Here is an 18373-nt window from a genome sequence, read left to right as displayed (position 1 = left end):
TGAGAGCGTTCTGCTTGCACAAGCGGTCACTATTTATGTGTCCTCCTGGCACTGCACAAGCAGGGCTCTGAGACCAACATTGCTGGCATCAGTGTGAAGCATTGTAGGAGCTGTCTCGTCAAAGTGGGCAAGCACAAGGGGCATTCATAAACGTGTCCGCTAATCGGTAAATACAGCGTACTGTTCGTCGCCCCATACAAAGCAACGTCATCCACCCTAAAGCGAGTTAACAGCAACGCAGTGCGAGCAAAGTCATCGATAAAGCGCCGATAATATGCGAAGAGGCCCGGAAGGCGCCGGACAGTCTTTTTATCTGATGGTACGGGGAACTGCGCAACAGCGACAATTTTGTTAGGACTCGAGCGGACACCCGCATGGCTGACGACATGGCCAAGAACCTCTAGCTCCTCAAAGCAAAAATGACATTTCTCCGGCTTTAGGGTGAGACGGGCGGACCGTATTGACTGTAGAACAATTTTAATCCTGTCAAGGTGCTCTGGAAACGTTGCGGAAAACACTGACTTCGCCGAGATAGACTAAGTATGTTTTCCACTTAAGCCCCGAAAGCGCGGTATCCATAAGCCGTCGGAAAGTAGCAGGTGCAGAGCACAAGCCGAAAGTGAAGACCTTAAATTAATATAGTCAATCTGGCGTGCTCGCGGTCTCTCGGGTTTACCTCAATTTGCTAATACGCGCTTCTTATGTCCATGGAAGAGAAATAATGAGCGTTCAGAAGCCTATCAAATGAATTGTGTATGCGGGGAAGCGGATGCACATATTTTTTGTCACCTGATTTACTGCTCAATAATTTACACAGAAACGCAGGCTGCGGTCTTTCTTCTTGGCCAAAACTACTGGTCATGCCCAAAGACTCTTGGAAGTCTGAATCACATCGTCTTCAAGTATTTGGCTTACCTGCTGCTTTTTCGCCTCACGTTCTTTTAGGGCCACACGATAAGGGTTTTAATGAATGGGTCTCGTTGCGTCCTGTGTGACTATTTGGTGCTTGGTTAAGGGTTTCCGACCAACCCTTGACATAAACAAAAAGCAGCAGTGTAACTTGGCCAGGAGCGCAAGAAGCGGTTCTCGCTCGTGTTGTGGTAGTGTGGACGTCAAGAACAGGTACCGGGTCTTGTGTAGACGCTTCCTCGAGTACTGAAGAGCAGGCAAGAGCATCAGCGACGTCGTCAAAAAAGGGCCCCGGCCGTGCCCCTTGGTAGGTGACGTGGCTCTGTGCTAAAATTGGTTAACAATAGGTTCGTGCGCCCATCAGCGACATTTACGACGCCTCGTGCAACGGAGATACAGTGGGTGAATAACAACGGAGTTACTTGCTCTGCAGCTCCTGCACAATCAAACGGTACGTCACATGCCACCGAAACAAGCAAAAATGAGCGAGGTGGGACGCCCACATCATTTTCGATGAGACGAAAGGAGTTGTGCGGTGACGATAAGCAGGGAATTAAGCCAGGACTCTTGTAAAACGTACCCGAGTGGTCCGGGATGTTGATTATAGCACAATATTGTTACGTGTAGCTGAAGCTGAATGCTATTTACAATTTATGTACAAGGAAGCTAACGGAGGCCAAAATGGCGACGATATGTCAAGCCGGCACACACGTCGTCTTCTTACTCCTCAGTGCAGCCACACTGTGGTGGCTGTTCCATAGCATCACCCCCGGCTGTAAAAGCACCGTACCGGTGCTTAATCTACACATCCGGGGTGAAAGGTGTGTGGTATCGTTTTAGTCTCGCCACGTGAACGATGTCAATTGCAGTTGATGATGACGCTGAGAGGTCGGTGGGAATGATTTCAGCTACGCGTAACATTAATTTGGTGGAGGTGGACGGTCCCCATACTCGTCATGGAGCTTCGCAGCGGTCGCAACGGCGACAATGCAACTTCGGCTCCTGCCGGCGGCACTTCATCTACGCAAGCGTCTCCGCCTGCAGCCCCGACCTACGTCGCTGTTTCCCCACCTCGGGATCCTGGTGTTTTCAACGGAGTCGGCAGTCCTGATGTTCACGACTGGCTCCGCTTATACGAACGTGTCAGCACCAGTCACAGGTGGGATCTGACTATTATGCTGGCCAACGTTCTTTTCTACCTTGACGGAGCTCCACTGGCGTGGTTCCACTGGCGTGGTTCCAGAGGTTCAAGAGGAGATCTCGAGCTGGGATCTCTTCAAAGACAAGCTGCGCGACCTTTTCGGCAATCCGTTTGGTCGACAAGTCAATGCCAAGAAAGCCCTTGCCACACGCGTACAGATGTCGACCGAGTCCTACGTGTCGTACATTCTCGACGTCTTGGCCCTTTGTGCCAAGGCTGACCCGACCATGTCTGAGGACGATAAGGTTAACCACGTCCTCAAAGGCATTGCTGACGACGCCTTCAATTTACTGGTGTTTACAAACGTCACCAGCATCGACACCATCCTCAAGGAGTGCCGCCGTCTCGAGCATGCTAAAAGCCGCCGGGTATCCCAGCACATCACGCTACTTCGCAACACAGCCGCTACGTCATCCTGTGACGACCTCTTCCACCAGCCGTCACGATGTGACAACTTAACCTGCATCATTCGTCGTGAGGTCGAAGCGGCACAACCAGCGGTTGTTCCGTAGCAATATTATCTTACAAAATCAATGCCTATGATCAAATCTTTACAACATGTTGGAAGAACGAAGAAAGTGGCCACGAAAGAAGAATCTTCGATGTTGATTCTCGCAGTACAGCTTCCAACAGGCATGAGCAGTTGGCCGCCTGCAGTCCTTATATGGGGTCCCGTCCAGGGCACATTTACTTCCTTAACACGAACGGCTAGGCCTTGACTCTTTATGGAATAATCGGCACCAGTGTCAACTAGTGCTTTTACTAGCTGTCCGTCAATGGAAAGAATAAGATTCGCGCTCGCAATTTTGTTGGTAATCACAATTTCGTCGGTATCAAGGTTTGTCGGTTTCACGGTGTCCTGCAGCGGAGTTACCGGGGGTTTTTCTTCGTCTTGTCGGCCCGATACTTTACCCCCAGAGGTCGCCGCCGTTAGTGTACCAGGCGTGAGCTGAACGACCTTCTTCCCTGAAGGTCAGCAAAAGGACGTCCGTTTGATGAAGACGAATGAGCAGGGAACGGAGAGCGCTACCGTCGCTCGAAATTGGTCTGGGGATTAGGCAGAGAGCGCTCGTTCAGAGTGCGCGTTACCGCAGGTCCTTGAAAAGCAGAATCTTCGCATCGTAGCATGTAGTCGTCACAAGTGCGTCGACCGTCAGACCAGAATTGACGAGATCGGAAAGAGGTGAGCTCAGCAGCAAGGCCTAGCAACCGCCGACTGAAATGATGCACATGAGTGGTAATCGGAGACGGCCTGGATGAACGGCTCCCATGAGGAGTCCGGAGCATCAGGCAGGGTTGTGTACCCTGCACCTCCACCCGTGTGGTGGTTCAACGACAACAAGAAACAACAATACGTTGAGCAAGATGGTGGAACAGCCTGTTGCGAAACCGCCAGCACAAAGACATCTTCGTCGCTGCAATTCTCCAGTTTCATTACACGGAGTCCTCCTTTAAAGCACTATCCTCATCGCCTTCTACATGTCTGCAAAGAGCGCGCATCAATATTCTTGTAAATATCCGTGCTCATTTTTGTTTCCATTGTTTGCATCCAAGTCACCGTCGCTGTTTCTCTCAATTTCTTTCTTATGAATTCTGGATGTCTATTTACAATTTGAGCTACCCCGTACTTGGGTACCAACTTTCTTGAACTGTTCCTACATTCTGTGCGTGCGCTTTTCAGGTGCAGATACTTGTCACTTTGCCCACGCATTTATTTTGATCCATGTTCCTGAGTCTTTTTTCCTCGGCGCTTCTAACTTCAATCGAGGCTAACCCATGTGACCCTGCACTGGCACATTTGCACTGCCTCATTTCATACACGATATGATCTGCACTTCGCGCTTAGTTGTTGCAGCAAGTGAGATGTGTACTAAGGTAAGCTAAGCTAAATGGGCTGTTGTAATCCCCATTTCATGCACATTTTCGATCAGTTCGCAGTCGCTCTGTGCGTTCCTTGAACCTCAGGGATATTTGTGTGTAATAGAAGGACCTGGATATATATTCAAAGTGTTCGCCCAGACAATCTGCGTGATCTTTCAAAGTCTCCTCTAGGGTACGCAAGCGCGTTTTGTGTGACCAGTGTAGGCTTAAATCATTGCTGATGACGGCTGCCTTACACGCTCACGCGGAGTTCCCAAGACATAAAAGCGTTAAAGGCATCCATGCTAAAACTTACCGCCTTCACGCCCAAAAGAAGAACGAGGTCTGCTCCGACGGCCATGGCAGAAATCACGGCATAGGCAATGGTAAACAACCTTGTGGTGGAGATATCTGCAAAAGTGAAATTTAGAATGTCACAATAATCTACTGATTGTGGAGGATGAAATGGGTGGAAATATTCCAGGTTTAGAAGTGAATCGAATAACCTATCCTGCTCGACTCCCACTGAATTTGATAACGTGATATCGGACAGTTTTTTAATAACGGCTTAAATAACTCGGGATATTAGCGTTTAAACGAGCGTGATGTGGGACAGAGATGTACAGGTACTGCTTCGGTGTTTCCAGCTTCAAGTGTGCACCGTAAGAGCAAGTTAGCACAGAATGTTTCGTGTTTCTGCCGACCATATTCTGGATGAGTCTGTAACTGGAAGCACTACCTGCGCAAAAACATTTTCTAGAAAGTGGTGGTGTGGAGCATCTAAATATTTTCGCGGTGATTTTAAGTCACCCATTTAAATGCACTGGGCAACCTACCCTCATTGCCGATTTGGCATTCTATTGAATGCAGAAATCTATTGTTCGCTCGATGTCACGGGGACCTAAGAACTAAAGTCCTGTGTGGTACTGTATTTTACAGTGAAGCTGTCTATGGGCAGGATCTGGAAAGAATGCGCCCCCCCCCCCTCCACCCGAGATGTTAACAAAAACAAATCATCCTGTGGTCCGATCCTTGTGATATTGCAGAAATTGTCCAAGCTAAATCGCACGAACTCTTGCGGGCTCAGGGATGACGATGCGTGTCGAAACGTCAGCGTACATGTGTAAAGTTAAAAAAAGTAAAGAAATAATAAAGAGCATACAACAAACAACGAATTTGTTGTGCCTGTATTCAACCATTATAGCATAACCACCACATAGAACGTCATATAGCTATTGAGCAATACAGCTTCACTGGTCTTCCGTCTCCACATAGTACAAAGGCTTTCAATTTTATAATATTGCGATATAAATTATTCGAACATTCCGGGCACATTCGCAACGTCGGTGCAGTCGTGCTGTCACGGTACGGACGCGCATGCGTAGCAAGCGCGGGTGGCCTCAGAAGGTCTCTAGAGACGGGAGAGAAACGTAGTGCGTTTGGCTGGGGAAAAAATGCAGCAGATTCAACGAGCTGGAATCTCTGTACAGCGAAGCTTTGCGTGAGCGCATAAAGAGTCGAAGCACGAGTTTGTGTTTATTGAGTGTCCGCACAAAGCGACATGGAATAATTTATTTTGCTATAGTAGATAGGCTAATGTAATGCCACTGCCGCTCCGCTGCCGCGCATGGATAGGTGAATGAATGGATGTTATGAGCGTCCCCTTTGGAACGGAGTGGTGGGTTGCGCAAACAGGCTGTTATTGTTTCATTGCCTAATGACCTACCTACGTTTAAAAAAAAAGAAGAAAAGGGAAAGAAACCTCCTCATGATTTCCCATAACCAGAGTTTGTGAACGCCAATTGTGGACTTTGCTTTTGTATGCCTCCTCTGTTTGTCGTTTCTCTACTTTCCATCCACCAATATTCCAGTCCCCTCTTATTAATCTCTATTGCGGACATGTTTACTTTCCCCCTGCTCTCGCTGAACCCGAGGGATTCAATGACACCAGTGATTCCTAAATCGACCGCTAGGCAGATATCTTCACATTCTAATAAAACAGACTCCATCGTTTCCCTAGCTTTACCGCAGCAAGCGGTGGCCTCCGCGGATGCGTGGAGGCAAGCGTCGTCTGATGGAAGTGCAACGAACCCAGCAGTGCGGCGCGGCACGCGTACTCCGCCGTCATTGGTCAGCCTGATCGGCAAGAGAGCGGCCAGGCCATAGCAACCACGGCCACTAAACCCGGCGAGGTTGGCAAAAAAGACAAGCTTCGCTTTTAAAACGAGGAAGCCATGTGGCCGCAACGTCACGTTTTACCCAGTCGACTGCGCAGCGGAACCAGGGCCCTCTACCACTAAACCCTCTTCCGCGGGCATGCGCGCTGTGCGCACAATGAATGGCGTCCTTGCGGTGTACCTGCGCGCATATCGGACCACGGGCCACATAGTGCTCTGAGTGGAGCGGGCGGTGCAGTACAGTTCACGCTACAACCGCTGGCGCTTTTCCTTCGGCCTAAACGTCCGCATCGTTGAGGTGCCGACGCTTGCAACGCCGGCGGTGGCGCTCATCAAGCCAGCTTTGCAAGACGCCTGATGGCGGCCAGGGCACTGAAGAGATATTTGTAGATATGCTGTGTTCGTTCAAGAAGATAAATGTGATGTCACATTGGGCACCCAGTTTTAATGGGTTGCAGAAATGGTGAGACTGTCGAAAAAATAAGTGCTTTCCCCACCTGAATCAAGTTAGCAGGTTTACATGCTGCCGCAAAACGGGGCGTTTATATTGAATGACATCTAGGAACCTGTTCAGCGGAATCGATAAGCACACGTGCCTTAATTCCTTCAGGAACTGGTGCACCACCGTGCACGGTTCTCCAGCAGCACAATCATTCGGAATAAGAGTCCTCAGTTGCAACGGCCCCTAAACTTCGAGACTTCAAAAGTGCTGTGCATTACATTCGAACGAAAACGGCTATTCTACAATTTTAATGGTGAATTGTGATGTCAAATACGATCAAAAATAGCAAGTACCACTCGATTAGACTATATGTTTCTACTTCATTTCGCCTGATGGCCCCGTGAAGAAGATTGCCAGACAAGCCACGGAGATTACATTGGTAAATACTTCCTGGTCTCCGCGATATAGTCTTAGTAAATAGGAAATGGCATACGAAACTTTTGTTCGAACAAAACTTGAATACGCTTCCGCGATTTGGTGTCCACACCAAACATATCTAATCAATGCAATAGAATCGGTCCAGAACCGTGCTGCTCGATTCATATCTTCAAAATATGACTACAGAACTAGTATCAGTAGTGTTAAGTCATCGCTCAATTTACCCACATTAGTCTATCGACGCAAGATAGCACGTCTATGCTTATTCCAGAAGTTGTACTACCATTTTCAACATCTGCGCGAATCACTTCTACCACCAGCACGTTCGTCACGACGCCTGTTCAATTCACTCAGTTTACAGAGCCTGTATGGATCAACTGCTGCCTTCAATAAATCATTTTTACCCACAGCAATCCAGGAATGGAATGCACTCCCAGATGCAATTGTCAGGAAGCATGACCCTGAAGAACTTAAAGAGTGGTTGCTTTCACATTTTGGAAACTGCAATTGAACGATTTCTCTTTTCATTCCAAGTGTTGTTGCATTTGAAGTTGCCTGTACTCCTATTTTGTTTTGCTGCATTACTTAACCTGCGTTATTTCAATTCATTCTTCATGTAACATCTTTGACTTATGTACATCTATGACTCCACCCCCCCCCCCCCCCCTCCTTATGTATTACCCTGTAAAGGGTCCTTAAGGGTCCAATAAATGATGATGATGAGGAAATACCTTTTCCTTAACACTGTTGTACATTATAAGGTCAATTTTTTGCCTTGACTCCTTTTCTGTGAAATTCGATTGGTTCACCTGGGGCTGGTGCAGCGTTTAAAAGATCGGGAGTTCTCACTTCTTTAGTCAGTGCAATTAAACTATTTGATAATCTTTTTCTTACATATATGTCGTGGATATATATGTCTATGTAACCATAGATTTACCTAGAAGTGCATTGGCCATCTGCATCTCTTCGCGCCACGCAGTTAAGAAACCGGGTTTATTTCACTATGATATTGTTTTCGTTCATCAATGTCCGTGATAAATATCCCAACAAGAAGAAGCGGGCGTTCAATGACAGGATATCAATAAAATTTTCTTACGTAGTTTCATGTTGCAGATAGGTGGCTTCTGTGGCAAAAATTACCTGTTACCCTTAGAAAAGAATGTTAAAATAGCAGTTCACTTGGCTTGAACTACGATTGGTACCGGTCGACAAGCGTCGGAAGCGCACAAAAGCAAGTAAAATTAGAAAAAAAAATTACTGCGCGGACTTCCTGCTAGAAGAAATGGTCGTCCGCCAGCGTCCGCGGAACGAACGCGCTCGCTAGTAGACTACGCACTTGAGAACGACAACAAAATTGAAGGCGTCACGTGGTATAACCCATGCCTCGAATATGTATATGTAGCAAAAAGGTGTCAATATAAATTTGAAGTTGAAAAAAGCACCATTTTAAGAGCGTACGCGTGCAATCGGTCTCAGCGCCCGCAGCGAAATTACGTTGAATCTGCCGCGAAGCGCGTCTCCTCCCCAATGCAGTTCGCTTGCAGCACCCTCGCGAAGTTTTTCCGCACGCGGCGCCTCAGCGGGAGAGCGCCTTTCGGCCCACTCGACCATAGTATAGTACACTACAGTGCTGCGCAAGGCACACTTTGCGGTGTCGATGGCTATCAGATGGCGCCAGAGTAGCGCGCGTCATCGGGATGGAAACAAAGCGCTGCATGAGCGGAGGTCTGTCTGCGGCGGCTGCTGTGAATCGTGGCCACGCGTCACCCACGCGCTGTCTCTCTTGATTTCCCAATTAGCAGGGAAGTCGCGCCACACTTCGGTGCGTTTGCAAGCAGCCGCACGATACATATTGTCTGCGCCAGACACTATATCGCGAAATGAAAACACATATAGAGCTGCATTCAGGGGCCGTACTTTGAAACGATCCACTTCGGCCATACTATTGCCTCGGCTACGCCTTCGCCATCTGTGCGCACTGATTGCCCGTTATGGCAAAAACGGATGAGCTACGTCATCCGATTTTGCTCAGCTAGTCAATCAGCACGCGACTGACAATAGAACTATCGCTGAAGTGAATCGTTTCTAAATATGGCCCACAATTTCGCATTAGGGGGTACCGTAATCACTGGTGAAATTTTTCTCGGTCACCAGCGCACGAAATTTGATTGGGTTTGCTGCATTTGAAAGAAGTTGAAACCTTGTGACTGCTCATAGCGAATGTTTTTTTTAGGTAGTCAGTTTTTTCAATCGAAATTGCTCAAAATTGCTAATTTTCAGTAAACGAAGCTATCGCGTTCAGACCTCTGTAGCTCAGCAGTTAACAATAATATCGAAATTCTCTCAATTGAATCTAACAGCTCATCTAAAGCAGACATAATTGGTCTATTATACATGGTTTTAATTTATACTACTAATATGTGAGTGTGAACTTTGCGAAACCGTTGTAAACAATCTAACAACTCCTCGTAAAATATAAATATATATATTAAATTTGTCCGCTTTGGATGCTCTAATGAACGCAGTTTACACAAGCTGTTCTTGGTGGAAAGTTACGAATGGGTAAACTTCTTGCTTCTATTTTTTTTTCATACTGATCAATGTTGGAAAATGTTTTGGAGAAAATACAGGTTCTAAATCAAGCTTTCTTTTCCAACAATTCCTAGAAATTAACTTTTTCTCTAAAGTACAACAAATGAAACTAGGCCTAGTGGCTATCTCAGAAAAGCATTTCTGTGTTTTATATGTATTTTAATAGGCGGTATCGGAGCTGGGCGCGAGTGAAAGTTTCCTCTTTGTGATTTTGCTCTGCTAATGTTATTGCTAGCTTAGTCATATAAAAGTTTGCTGTTTCAAAGTAAAATATTACTTTTGGCTGAGCACGATATGAGGATCAGTCATAATGTTTCTCGAAACCACAACGTTTCATCCTAAAACCAGTGACGCGATGACAGATCTGTACGGAGTAAAATGCCCTTTTAAACACGCAGCAGCACTTCACATCACGGAAATAAGCGAGCCTAACTGGCTGGCGCATGTACGAAAATTGTGACAAGAATTGGACAGCGTACGTGGCACCTTTTATTCTCATGTTGTCACCGACTATACAACTTCCGGATTGTGCGTGAGAACTCGATGGTACAGCTTACACGTCTTTGATGTATGAGCTATCAGATTTGTGAATGATTTACAGGCCATCAGCATACGAACTGTGTGGCCCATGCATGGGCACGGGCTGCTTGTTTTTGTGTCAGAAGCATCGGGAGGCGCAGACAAGCAAGTTGCTATCGGCGCGCAAGCACGCCGCGATGCCCACATTAGAGCGAGTCGGCTGGTTGTGAAGCTCTAGAAATACTAGAAACATGAGTTTCGTGAGCTCTATTCCTGTCCGTTGCTTATCGCTAGGCTCACAGCAATATGAGAAGCTATGAGCTGCATTTTAGTCCGTTTTAATGCATTTAAGACAACGGTTACACTACTTACATAACAACGTGCTCGCGTTCTGTGTGTATAGTAACACTATTTCTGCTCGCGCCTAAGAGTAACGACGCGATCATTTTCTGATAGAATGGATCTTAGAAGAAAATATGTGAAAGAAACAAATGAGGGACCTGCGCTTGGTCCTGAAAAGCGAAACGACTCAAACCAGGCACATCGGGTCAGTGTACCCCCGGTTGCCTTGTACGAAACCTAGGTCACGACTCAGGCATTCTATTAATACCTATCCGTGCCTCGTTCCCTTCGTCCAGCACATTTCTTTCTGCGTCTGTTTGACCTTTCTCGATTGCAAGAAAGGTAAAAGTGCGAAGATGATGTTCTCGCGGGCACATCGAAACGCAAGCCGCCGTGCTTACCTATGACCTTGGAGTACGTTGGAAAAGGTTTCAGGGTGACGGGAAGATCGCGTTCCTGGACCAGGTTGTACACGCACTCGCCGATCGTAGCGCCGTTGAAGAGCTGCGTAGACGACATACGGCGTTGACACGGTGTAGGCTCAAACCGCACGTCAAAGACAGCGGCTCACACTAATCACTGTATTCAGTGAAACCAAGGAACGTGCTGAACATCCCGAGAGTCCTGCGCGTACCGCACAGAAGATGGACATTTCAGGGTAGCTCATGCACATGTACATCCTTCACGGTGGCTCTATGGCTACGGAGTTCTGCTTCTGAGCGTTATTGGTTCCATGCCTGCTCCTTTCCAATGGCGGTGGAATGCAGAAAGTCTCGTGTGCTTAGACTTAGAGAGAGAGAGAGGAAAATGATAATTGACAGACAGGGACGTACTACTGAGCCCGGTTGGCAAGGTGCAAGTTAAATTACACCAGGTCACTGAAATTAATTCAGAGCCTCAAACAACGACATCACTCATTTATTCCCCGTGTGCATTCTTTGGGACGTTAGACCACACGATGTGGTTTCATTTTGAGGTCAAACTGCAGCGTGCTCGAAAGACGAAGGTCGCAGTAAGTGAACAAGGGGACGCTTGTTTGCCACCTGTCTGTGTCTTTCGTCTTTTGTGCGCGCTGCTGTTTAACACAGGATAATTACGAACTCGTGCACCTATCGGTTCTTTTGCGATGAATTTCCAGGCACCGCAAGGCAGTGTCGAGCTGCATCGGACAAAAGCGCTGCCGAACATACTCCACCAAGTGGCAGAAACTCTCCGGCACTGTGGCTGCATCAGGCGATCATCAGACGACTGACGACGCAGGTCATCAGAATCTAGCTGCCATTGCGGCGGCTCTATCGAGAATAGCTTTGTTGCTTAGTACTGCTGCAGGCAAATAAAACATGAATCGAAGATTATACAGTAGATCCCCTCAAGACTACTAACAAGACTGAGATTTCGCAACGTCGCTATCCAATCGTTACTGATGGTGAAGGCCTCAAAATATATGCGTAAAATTCGAATGCATGCAGCAGTCATGACTAGATCCCACTATTCCTTGAAATCGTAATAAACTATTGATTTCACGAATCCTTCACGTTTGAATTGACCTCGATACACTGGTATACAACCCTCCGGATTGTCGGAGTTCACCGCTTTACTTTGCTTCAAATGGAGCCTCTCTTCTTTCTACAAAATACCGGTTACAAATGAGTATATTCCATGTGTCCATAGTTTCGCTATTGGAAGAACTTAATGCAGTTTAAATGTTCGAGAGACAGAGAAAAAAGTTGATTGTTCCCTTAATCAGACTTATGCCAGATCTGTGTGAGGCCTTCAGTCCAGCAAGGTTTGAGTACGGGCTAGTTGGTATTCCATGGTATAAATCGTCACATACAGCGCATACATAGACGGAGGACAAAAAAGGACGACGTAGACAAGCGCTGAGTTCAGCGCTTGTCTACGTCGCCCTTTTTTTGTCCTCCGTCTATGTATGCGCTTTAAGTGACGATTTATACCTCAGTCCAGGGCTCCACTGGCTCTTGCGGCTCGCTGAGCACCCGGGTGCTCAGCGAGCCGCAGGGCAACAGGGCAACGTACATTAAAAAAGAAGGAAAAATAAATATAATGCGAATACTACAAAAAACGTCGAGGGTTACGTTCTCCCCTTGTGAATTGTAGTTACGGGTAAAGTAGTAGGAGAGAAATTGTAAAAAAAAACAAAATAGCACCAAGTGCATAATTTAGAATGAGAAAGATAAGCAACATTATAAAAAAAGGAGCTATATAGATCAGTGCATTAACACAAACAAGGTGTAAACAAATTCTTGCAATGTATACACTATCATCTGCAAAGTGCGCGATACACGCTTATTGCGCTTATCGAGGGATGCGCTTATTGCGCATCCCTCGATACGTATTTTTATCTGGTAATATTTCTATACGACTAATATATTGTGATATTATCTTTAGTACTTGCGCAAATCACGAGCATAACGCACATTTGAAGTTAAGAAAGAAATGAACTTTATTCATGATTCAAGCATTTATCACGGCAGTACATCCAAACTATTTATTTTATTAACACAAATACATCACGAATGAAACGCGTGCCCGGGCCCGTACTCACAAAACTCATCTTATTTAAGGAGGCTTTGTGGATAGCCGGCATTCGGGTAAACTCACCGCTAACGATAGCGAAGGGCGTGATGTGGACACACGCAGCCAAGGTGGCCAACTGGCACCGGCACTTATGTTCCTCGGCATTATTACTCGCTATAGCTGCTGTTAATGAAACAGGTGAGTGCCTACTTTTTGTTCATTGACTTGCTGCCAGACTACGCCAGTGGTCAGGAATTTATTTCATGCTAATGGCCGTCACACTGGTGGTCTTTAACATGATACAAGTGCTCAACGAGGCACATGGCCCGATCGCCGCACGTGCTCTGAAACGTGATCACTATTTGTGTGCTGACAAATGCTTTTCGTAGTAACTCGGTCGAAAGCGTCAAGAAGACACTCGAATCTGGCGAAGTCTAGATAAATTTCCAGATGGGTTGTCTTAAAGCGTTGTTTCTCAGCTTTATGTTGTCGGCGTTGGCGCAGCCACCTGCAAAGCGCTGCTTGGCAGCGCGCCAGAAGGTGTTTTCTCATTGGTGGAAGCGCACGCGTCATCGCGTGCGCTTCCATCATTGAGAAAGGAGAGTTGGGTGACGTAATGCGAAGCTCGGTTCTCGGCAACGCCACCAGGGGGGGGGGACACTCCTCGGTTCCGGTGGCGCAGGAAATTGGCGCCATCTGTGTACAGGGCGACGCAAAAATCCGTTTCCCTTGCATGGCCTCGTAGATCATCGCGCGCACGCGCGCCGATCCAGGTGGCCAAGCCCTTCCCCCCGCTAGGCTCCTCTCCCTACGCCCTCTCTCGTAATACACTCTCAACTCCCTCACCTTCGACTGTCTACGCGCCGCGCCGCCGTGCCATCCCCGCCGGCCCGGCTGCTGCTTAGTCCGCTACGTAACGCTTTATTTTTGTTATCTACTGTCATCGAGATACGTGCGCTGCTGTGCGTTTACCGACGTGGCTAGTTTAGTCAGTTCTGTGTTCCTCGGTAGCTGTGTGCTTGTGCTCCGCGATGTTTCACCCGTTTCACGACTCGTACCGCTCGTGCATCGTGCAGTGGTGCACAAATACCTCAAAAACAAGCCCTGCAAGGTTGTTCCGGGTGCCCAAAGACAACAGGTGAGCGCTCAGACCCAAGGACATCAGAAGGCGCATGTACACGAACACAGCCCTGTCCATTTGTGTACTCCATGAGGCTCCGGACGTCGTTGCGCCTTGATTGTGCTACACTTGCCTCTTCCCGGTAGAGAAAGCTGACAAATAGATGTTCCTCCTCATTGTCACCTGGTCTGTGACTTGTGTTTTTCTGTGCCAAGTCTCATTCTGCAACTTCAGTAACTTGCCCAGCTTTCCATACCGCCCTCAGTGCTTTTTCTGTGTATCACGTTCTACAAACCAACTAACAGCTGAAAAATTACTGTTAGTGTTTGTGTACTATCTCAGTAACCCCCGATGGGAAAACCGCGCGAACAACCTTCATGTGTAGGCATGATACGCTTTTTTTTCCTCTGGAAAGCATGAGCATTGCAAGTGTCCTACATGCAGATTTTTGCAGTTCATGTTTATTATACAAGGGACAGCCCAGGAGGTACGACTTAGTGCCTTAAGTGACGTAATTTTACTGCTAAGCATTGCATTCGGGTAGAAAGAAGGGTCGTGTTGGCTTGTTTTACCTGGTCTTTGATTGAGGAATACGCCTTTCTGCGAATGTTTTCTATGTGCTGCTGCAAAAGCCGACTATCTCATGTTCCCTTGCCACCTTTACTCAAGTTGTGACCAAGTGCGAAATAATGTGATAATGTTTGTTTCAGTTTTTAGTACGATGTTATTTTTTTCTGCCATGTTTTTTTCAATTTGTTCAGTAGTAATGAACATGTCAAGCTTTCATATATTTTCGTGCAGATCTATAAGTGAGCTTTCTTTTGGTATGGCTCTCAATCAAACAATGTTAGCATTTTATTCTATCTTTCAGGTGTTTTGCGTGTCCTTGTTTTTGCCATTACTAGTGAGTTTTCCCTTTTTATAGTTGTCATGACTACGTCATACACGTCGTCCAATTTTGTGCAATATCTTAGTGCACATATCAGGAGCTCGTCTACATTTAGGTCTTGAGGACGTTATATAAAAATGTTGTTTTTATATGTGTATACATGGAATGGCCTTCGCGTTTTCTAGCGCTTTCACTGCACGCTTTCTTTTGTTATTTCACCATCTGTGAACTTTTGTCTTTAGTACTCTTGTATATGTCATGCACCTCTCACTTTTGCTCATTTTTGGAGCGTGTATCACACCACGTTGTAAGAAAAATCTCTTTTCGGAAACGAAGGCAATAAAGCGAGGCTAAACATCTGTTGTGTTGGAAGTAGAATTTTTTTTATGTCCCGCCACATGCTGGTATAATATAAGTATGGGCAAGACTGCGTGCGTGCCAATGCATAGCCCACGGCGCACCACGCGCCAGCTCGCAAACAATGCCAATGCGCCGCGTAGCGCGCGCATTGCTTGCGAGCTGGCGCGTGGCGCGCGGTAACAAGCGCGCTATAAAAAAGAAAAAACGCGCCGCTTACGGGTAAAAACAAAAAAAAAGTGAGCGGCGCGCGCGACATGGGGGAAAGAGAGAAAGAGAGTGGAGCGGGTCGGCATAATAAAAACAAAAAGGAAAGAAAAACGTTTGGGAGAGGAGGCGCCGCGCGGCTGCTGTTGCTGTTGCCATGGCAACGTAAACAATCATGTGCGCCGCCATTTTGCCTAATGCGTCGCCCCTTGATTAGGGCCGTAACTGAAGGGGACCTTGGCGCTAGCGTCGAAAGAGCGTCTGCTCAAAAACGGCCAATGGGATGTATACGGAGTGTCCGCCCCCTGACGCCACCACGTGGCGTTGCTCTTCGCGCGTTACGGTTGGCTGGGCCGACCGATTGCCGCCGCAGTATTGTGGAACTTCTTGCGCTGTGCGGTCACGCCTCACGTTTTCCTTCGTCAGTCGGTGGTGGCGCAGGCGTTTGACAGAGCGTCGCGTTAACCAGATGGTGATTAGTGCCCGCGGCGGTGATTGGCTCGGCACCATTGTATGCTTATAAAGGCGGTGAGCATTCTAGCAACGCCGAGCAACATAGTCATTTAAACGACAGCAATATGAATATTTCTTTAGTCTGAATTGAGAGAAAGGTAGCAGTGCTTTGACAATCTCAAATGATTCGGCGAGCTCACGATCGGGAGAGAAAGCGCCTACGCCGCAGCACGGATAGCGTCTAAACATTCGCGTTCCGTAATGGTGACCATCCCGAGAGTTCCTTTCTTCCTGTCGTCTCGCCTATGTACCTTGCTGTAGTTTTTCTGTCTTTGCATTTCCCTATCTTTTTGATGTTTTGGGGCTCGAATACCCACTTCCTATGAAGGGTAACGTGTATGTTGTTATGTACAGGAAGGAAGGAATGTTCGCCTTTCTACAAAGAAATTTCCGTCTGTTTGAGACAAATGGACTGTGTCTACGGTACGGGTAAGCAAAAATAACCTTAATGTGTAATGTGTTCACATAGGTAAACAAGTGCGGATGACATCTCGCATCATCTCCGAAAGTAAACTACGCACGGCATTGCACATTAAGAAGGAGAAAGCTTGAACCAGCTTGTCTCAAGACTCACCACAATCATGTCTTCCTTGCGGCAGGTGGAGGCTTCGACACGGGAACGCAGGTCTGGTATAAATTTAGTATTTTCCGGGCGAGCTACTACACCGAATAAGGCTGCGGTATTTCCTTCTTCTTCTTTCTAGGCTCCCGACTCGCAATTATAACGTTGATCCGGCAGCTGAGAAAAGCTGGTAATTTACATTAAAATAAAGAATGCGTTGCGTCGAAATAATCAAGGCGCAGAAAGCTTTATGAAAAAGTGGACGTCAACGCTTGGTTAATAATCGAAAAATAATACATCTCGATTCTACGTGACGCAATTATTGCCGCGAACGGAACAGTTTAGTTCATTCAAAAGAACAATCTTCGAAGGATTAGTTTCGTGGTCTGTATTGGCAATATTTCTGACAGTTAATTGATTAATGAGTAATCGGCAAAAACCGCCTTGCCTCGTTTTATTTAGTTGCAACTATGCCAAAAAAAAAGGCCTAAATATCTATGAAGTAGGTGAATATTCGCAATTTCATATATTCACCCACTTCATAATCGATAGTAATAGTTTTAGAGATAGATAGTGTCATTCTGAAAGGCAAGCTTGGAATGTACGTTTATTCAATAGGGCGTGTTCACCGTATAGGTTAAGAAAAACAGAGAACCCAATGTGACCTGTCAGTTTGTGCTTGTACGACTTCGCTCTAACGACTTTAATGATGTTAAACTTGATGTTTGTGTTTCGAAACTGTTTTAAACTGAAAGTCAGTCATTATCTGTTTCAGAAAATTTCTGGGCACCTGTTCGAAATATACAAAGCAAGCTGCGGTAGTCATGCAAAATCGAAAGGGAGAATGGTGATAAAGTAGGCCTTGTCTACAACTAACTAAAAATTCGGATGATACGGAAAATTGAACAATACTGCCCAAAGAAACATGTCGTGCACATTCCGGGAAACCTAATGCTACACGCGCGTAACAATGTAAAAGTACACCTTCATTCTCTTGGATTTTCTAGCAGCACTGCGCGACTGAGGCCGAGAAAGAGGAAGTAGGGTGTGCGCGAGTTGGCTCGGGGTACTATGCGCATGCTGGGCCTTGCCCGTGGCTTCCTCCTGGACCTCACTTCACCCTGTAAATAAACATCTTTCGTAACATCGTTGGTGGAAGTTTGGGGCAAATTCTGGATGACCTGGGACGAGCCAGCTCTACCAACCTTCCGGCGGAGTAGACGCTTGGCCCGTTTACGACCACAAGCAGCGGACATGCCCGGTTCCGGAGAGGGCAATCACGACCTCACCTGCGGGGAACTAGACAGATATCACGCGGGGCAGGCTGGCTACTGTACACCACTGCGAGAGCCACCCACCTTTTCGGGGAAGGCGAACGAAGACGTCGACGACTGGCTGAAACAGTACAAAAGAGTGAATCGCCACAACAACTGGAGCACTGCGAACCAGCTCGATAACGAGGTTTATTTTTCTCGATGGAACCACGCTCCTCTGGTTTGAAAACCGCGAAAACGTTCTCACAAGCTGGGATAATTTTGTAGAATTCACTAAGTGCTTCGGGGACTCGATCTCTAAGAAAAAGAAGGCTGAGCAGACGCTTTCCCGACGAGCTCAATTACTTGACGAAACTTGTACGACGTACATAGAGGCTGTTTTGAAATTATGCAGAATCGTAATCGCCACCTTGACAGACAAAGACAAATAGAA

General features: G+C 46.8%; 1 protein-coding gene across 2 annotated transcripts in view; it reads right to left on the bottom strand.

Moving 5' to 3' along the window:
• LOC139059401 (uncharacterized) overlaps positions 1-16795 on the bottom strand; it is a 38717-nt gene extending 21922 nt beyond the window's left edge. For both annotated transcript variants that reach the window (XM_070537775.1, XM_070537778.1), the window contains exons 1-3: positions 16679-16795; positions 10882-10984; positions 4287-4381 (exon numbers count right to left, since the gene is read on the bottom strand). In XM_070537775.1, the coding sequence (XP_070393876.1) occupies positions 4287-4381; positions 10882-10984; positions 16679-16687 (207 nt within the window). In that variant the 5' untranslated portion in view covers positions 16688-16795. The remainder of the gene's footprint in view (positions 1-4286; positions 4382-10881; positions 10985-16678) is intronic.
• Between the last annotated feature and the right edge of the window lie 1578 nt (positions 16796-18373).

The sequence above is a fragment of the Dermacentor albipictus genome, chromosome 1, assembly GCF_038994185.2.
Source record: "Dermacentor albipictus isolate Rhodes 1998 colony chromosome 1, USDA_Dalb.pri_finalv2, whole genome shotgun sequence".
NCBI classification, from domain to species: Eukaryota; Metazoa; Arthropoda; class Arachnida; order Ixodida; family Ixodidae; genus Dermacentor; species Dermacentor albipictus.
Note: the sequence above shows the minus strand (reverse complement) of the source record. Positions and strands in the feature narration are given on the sequence as shown.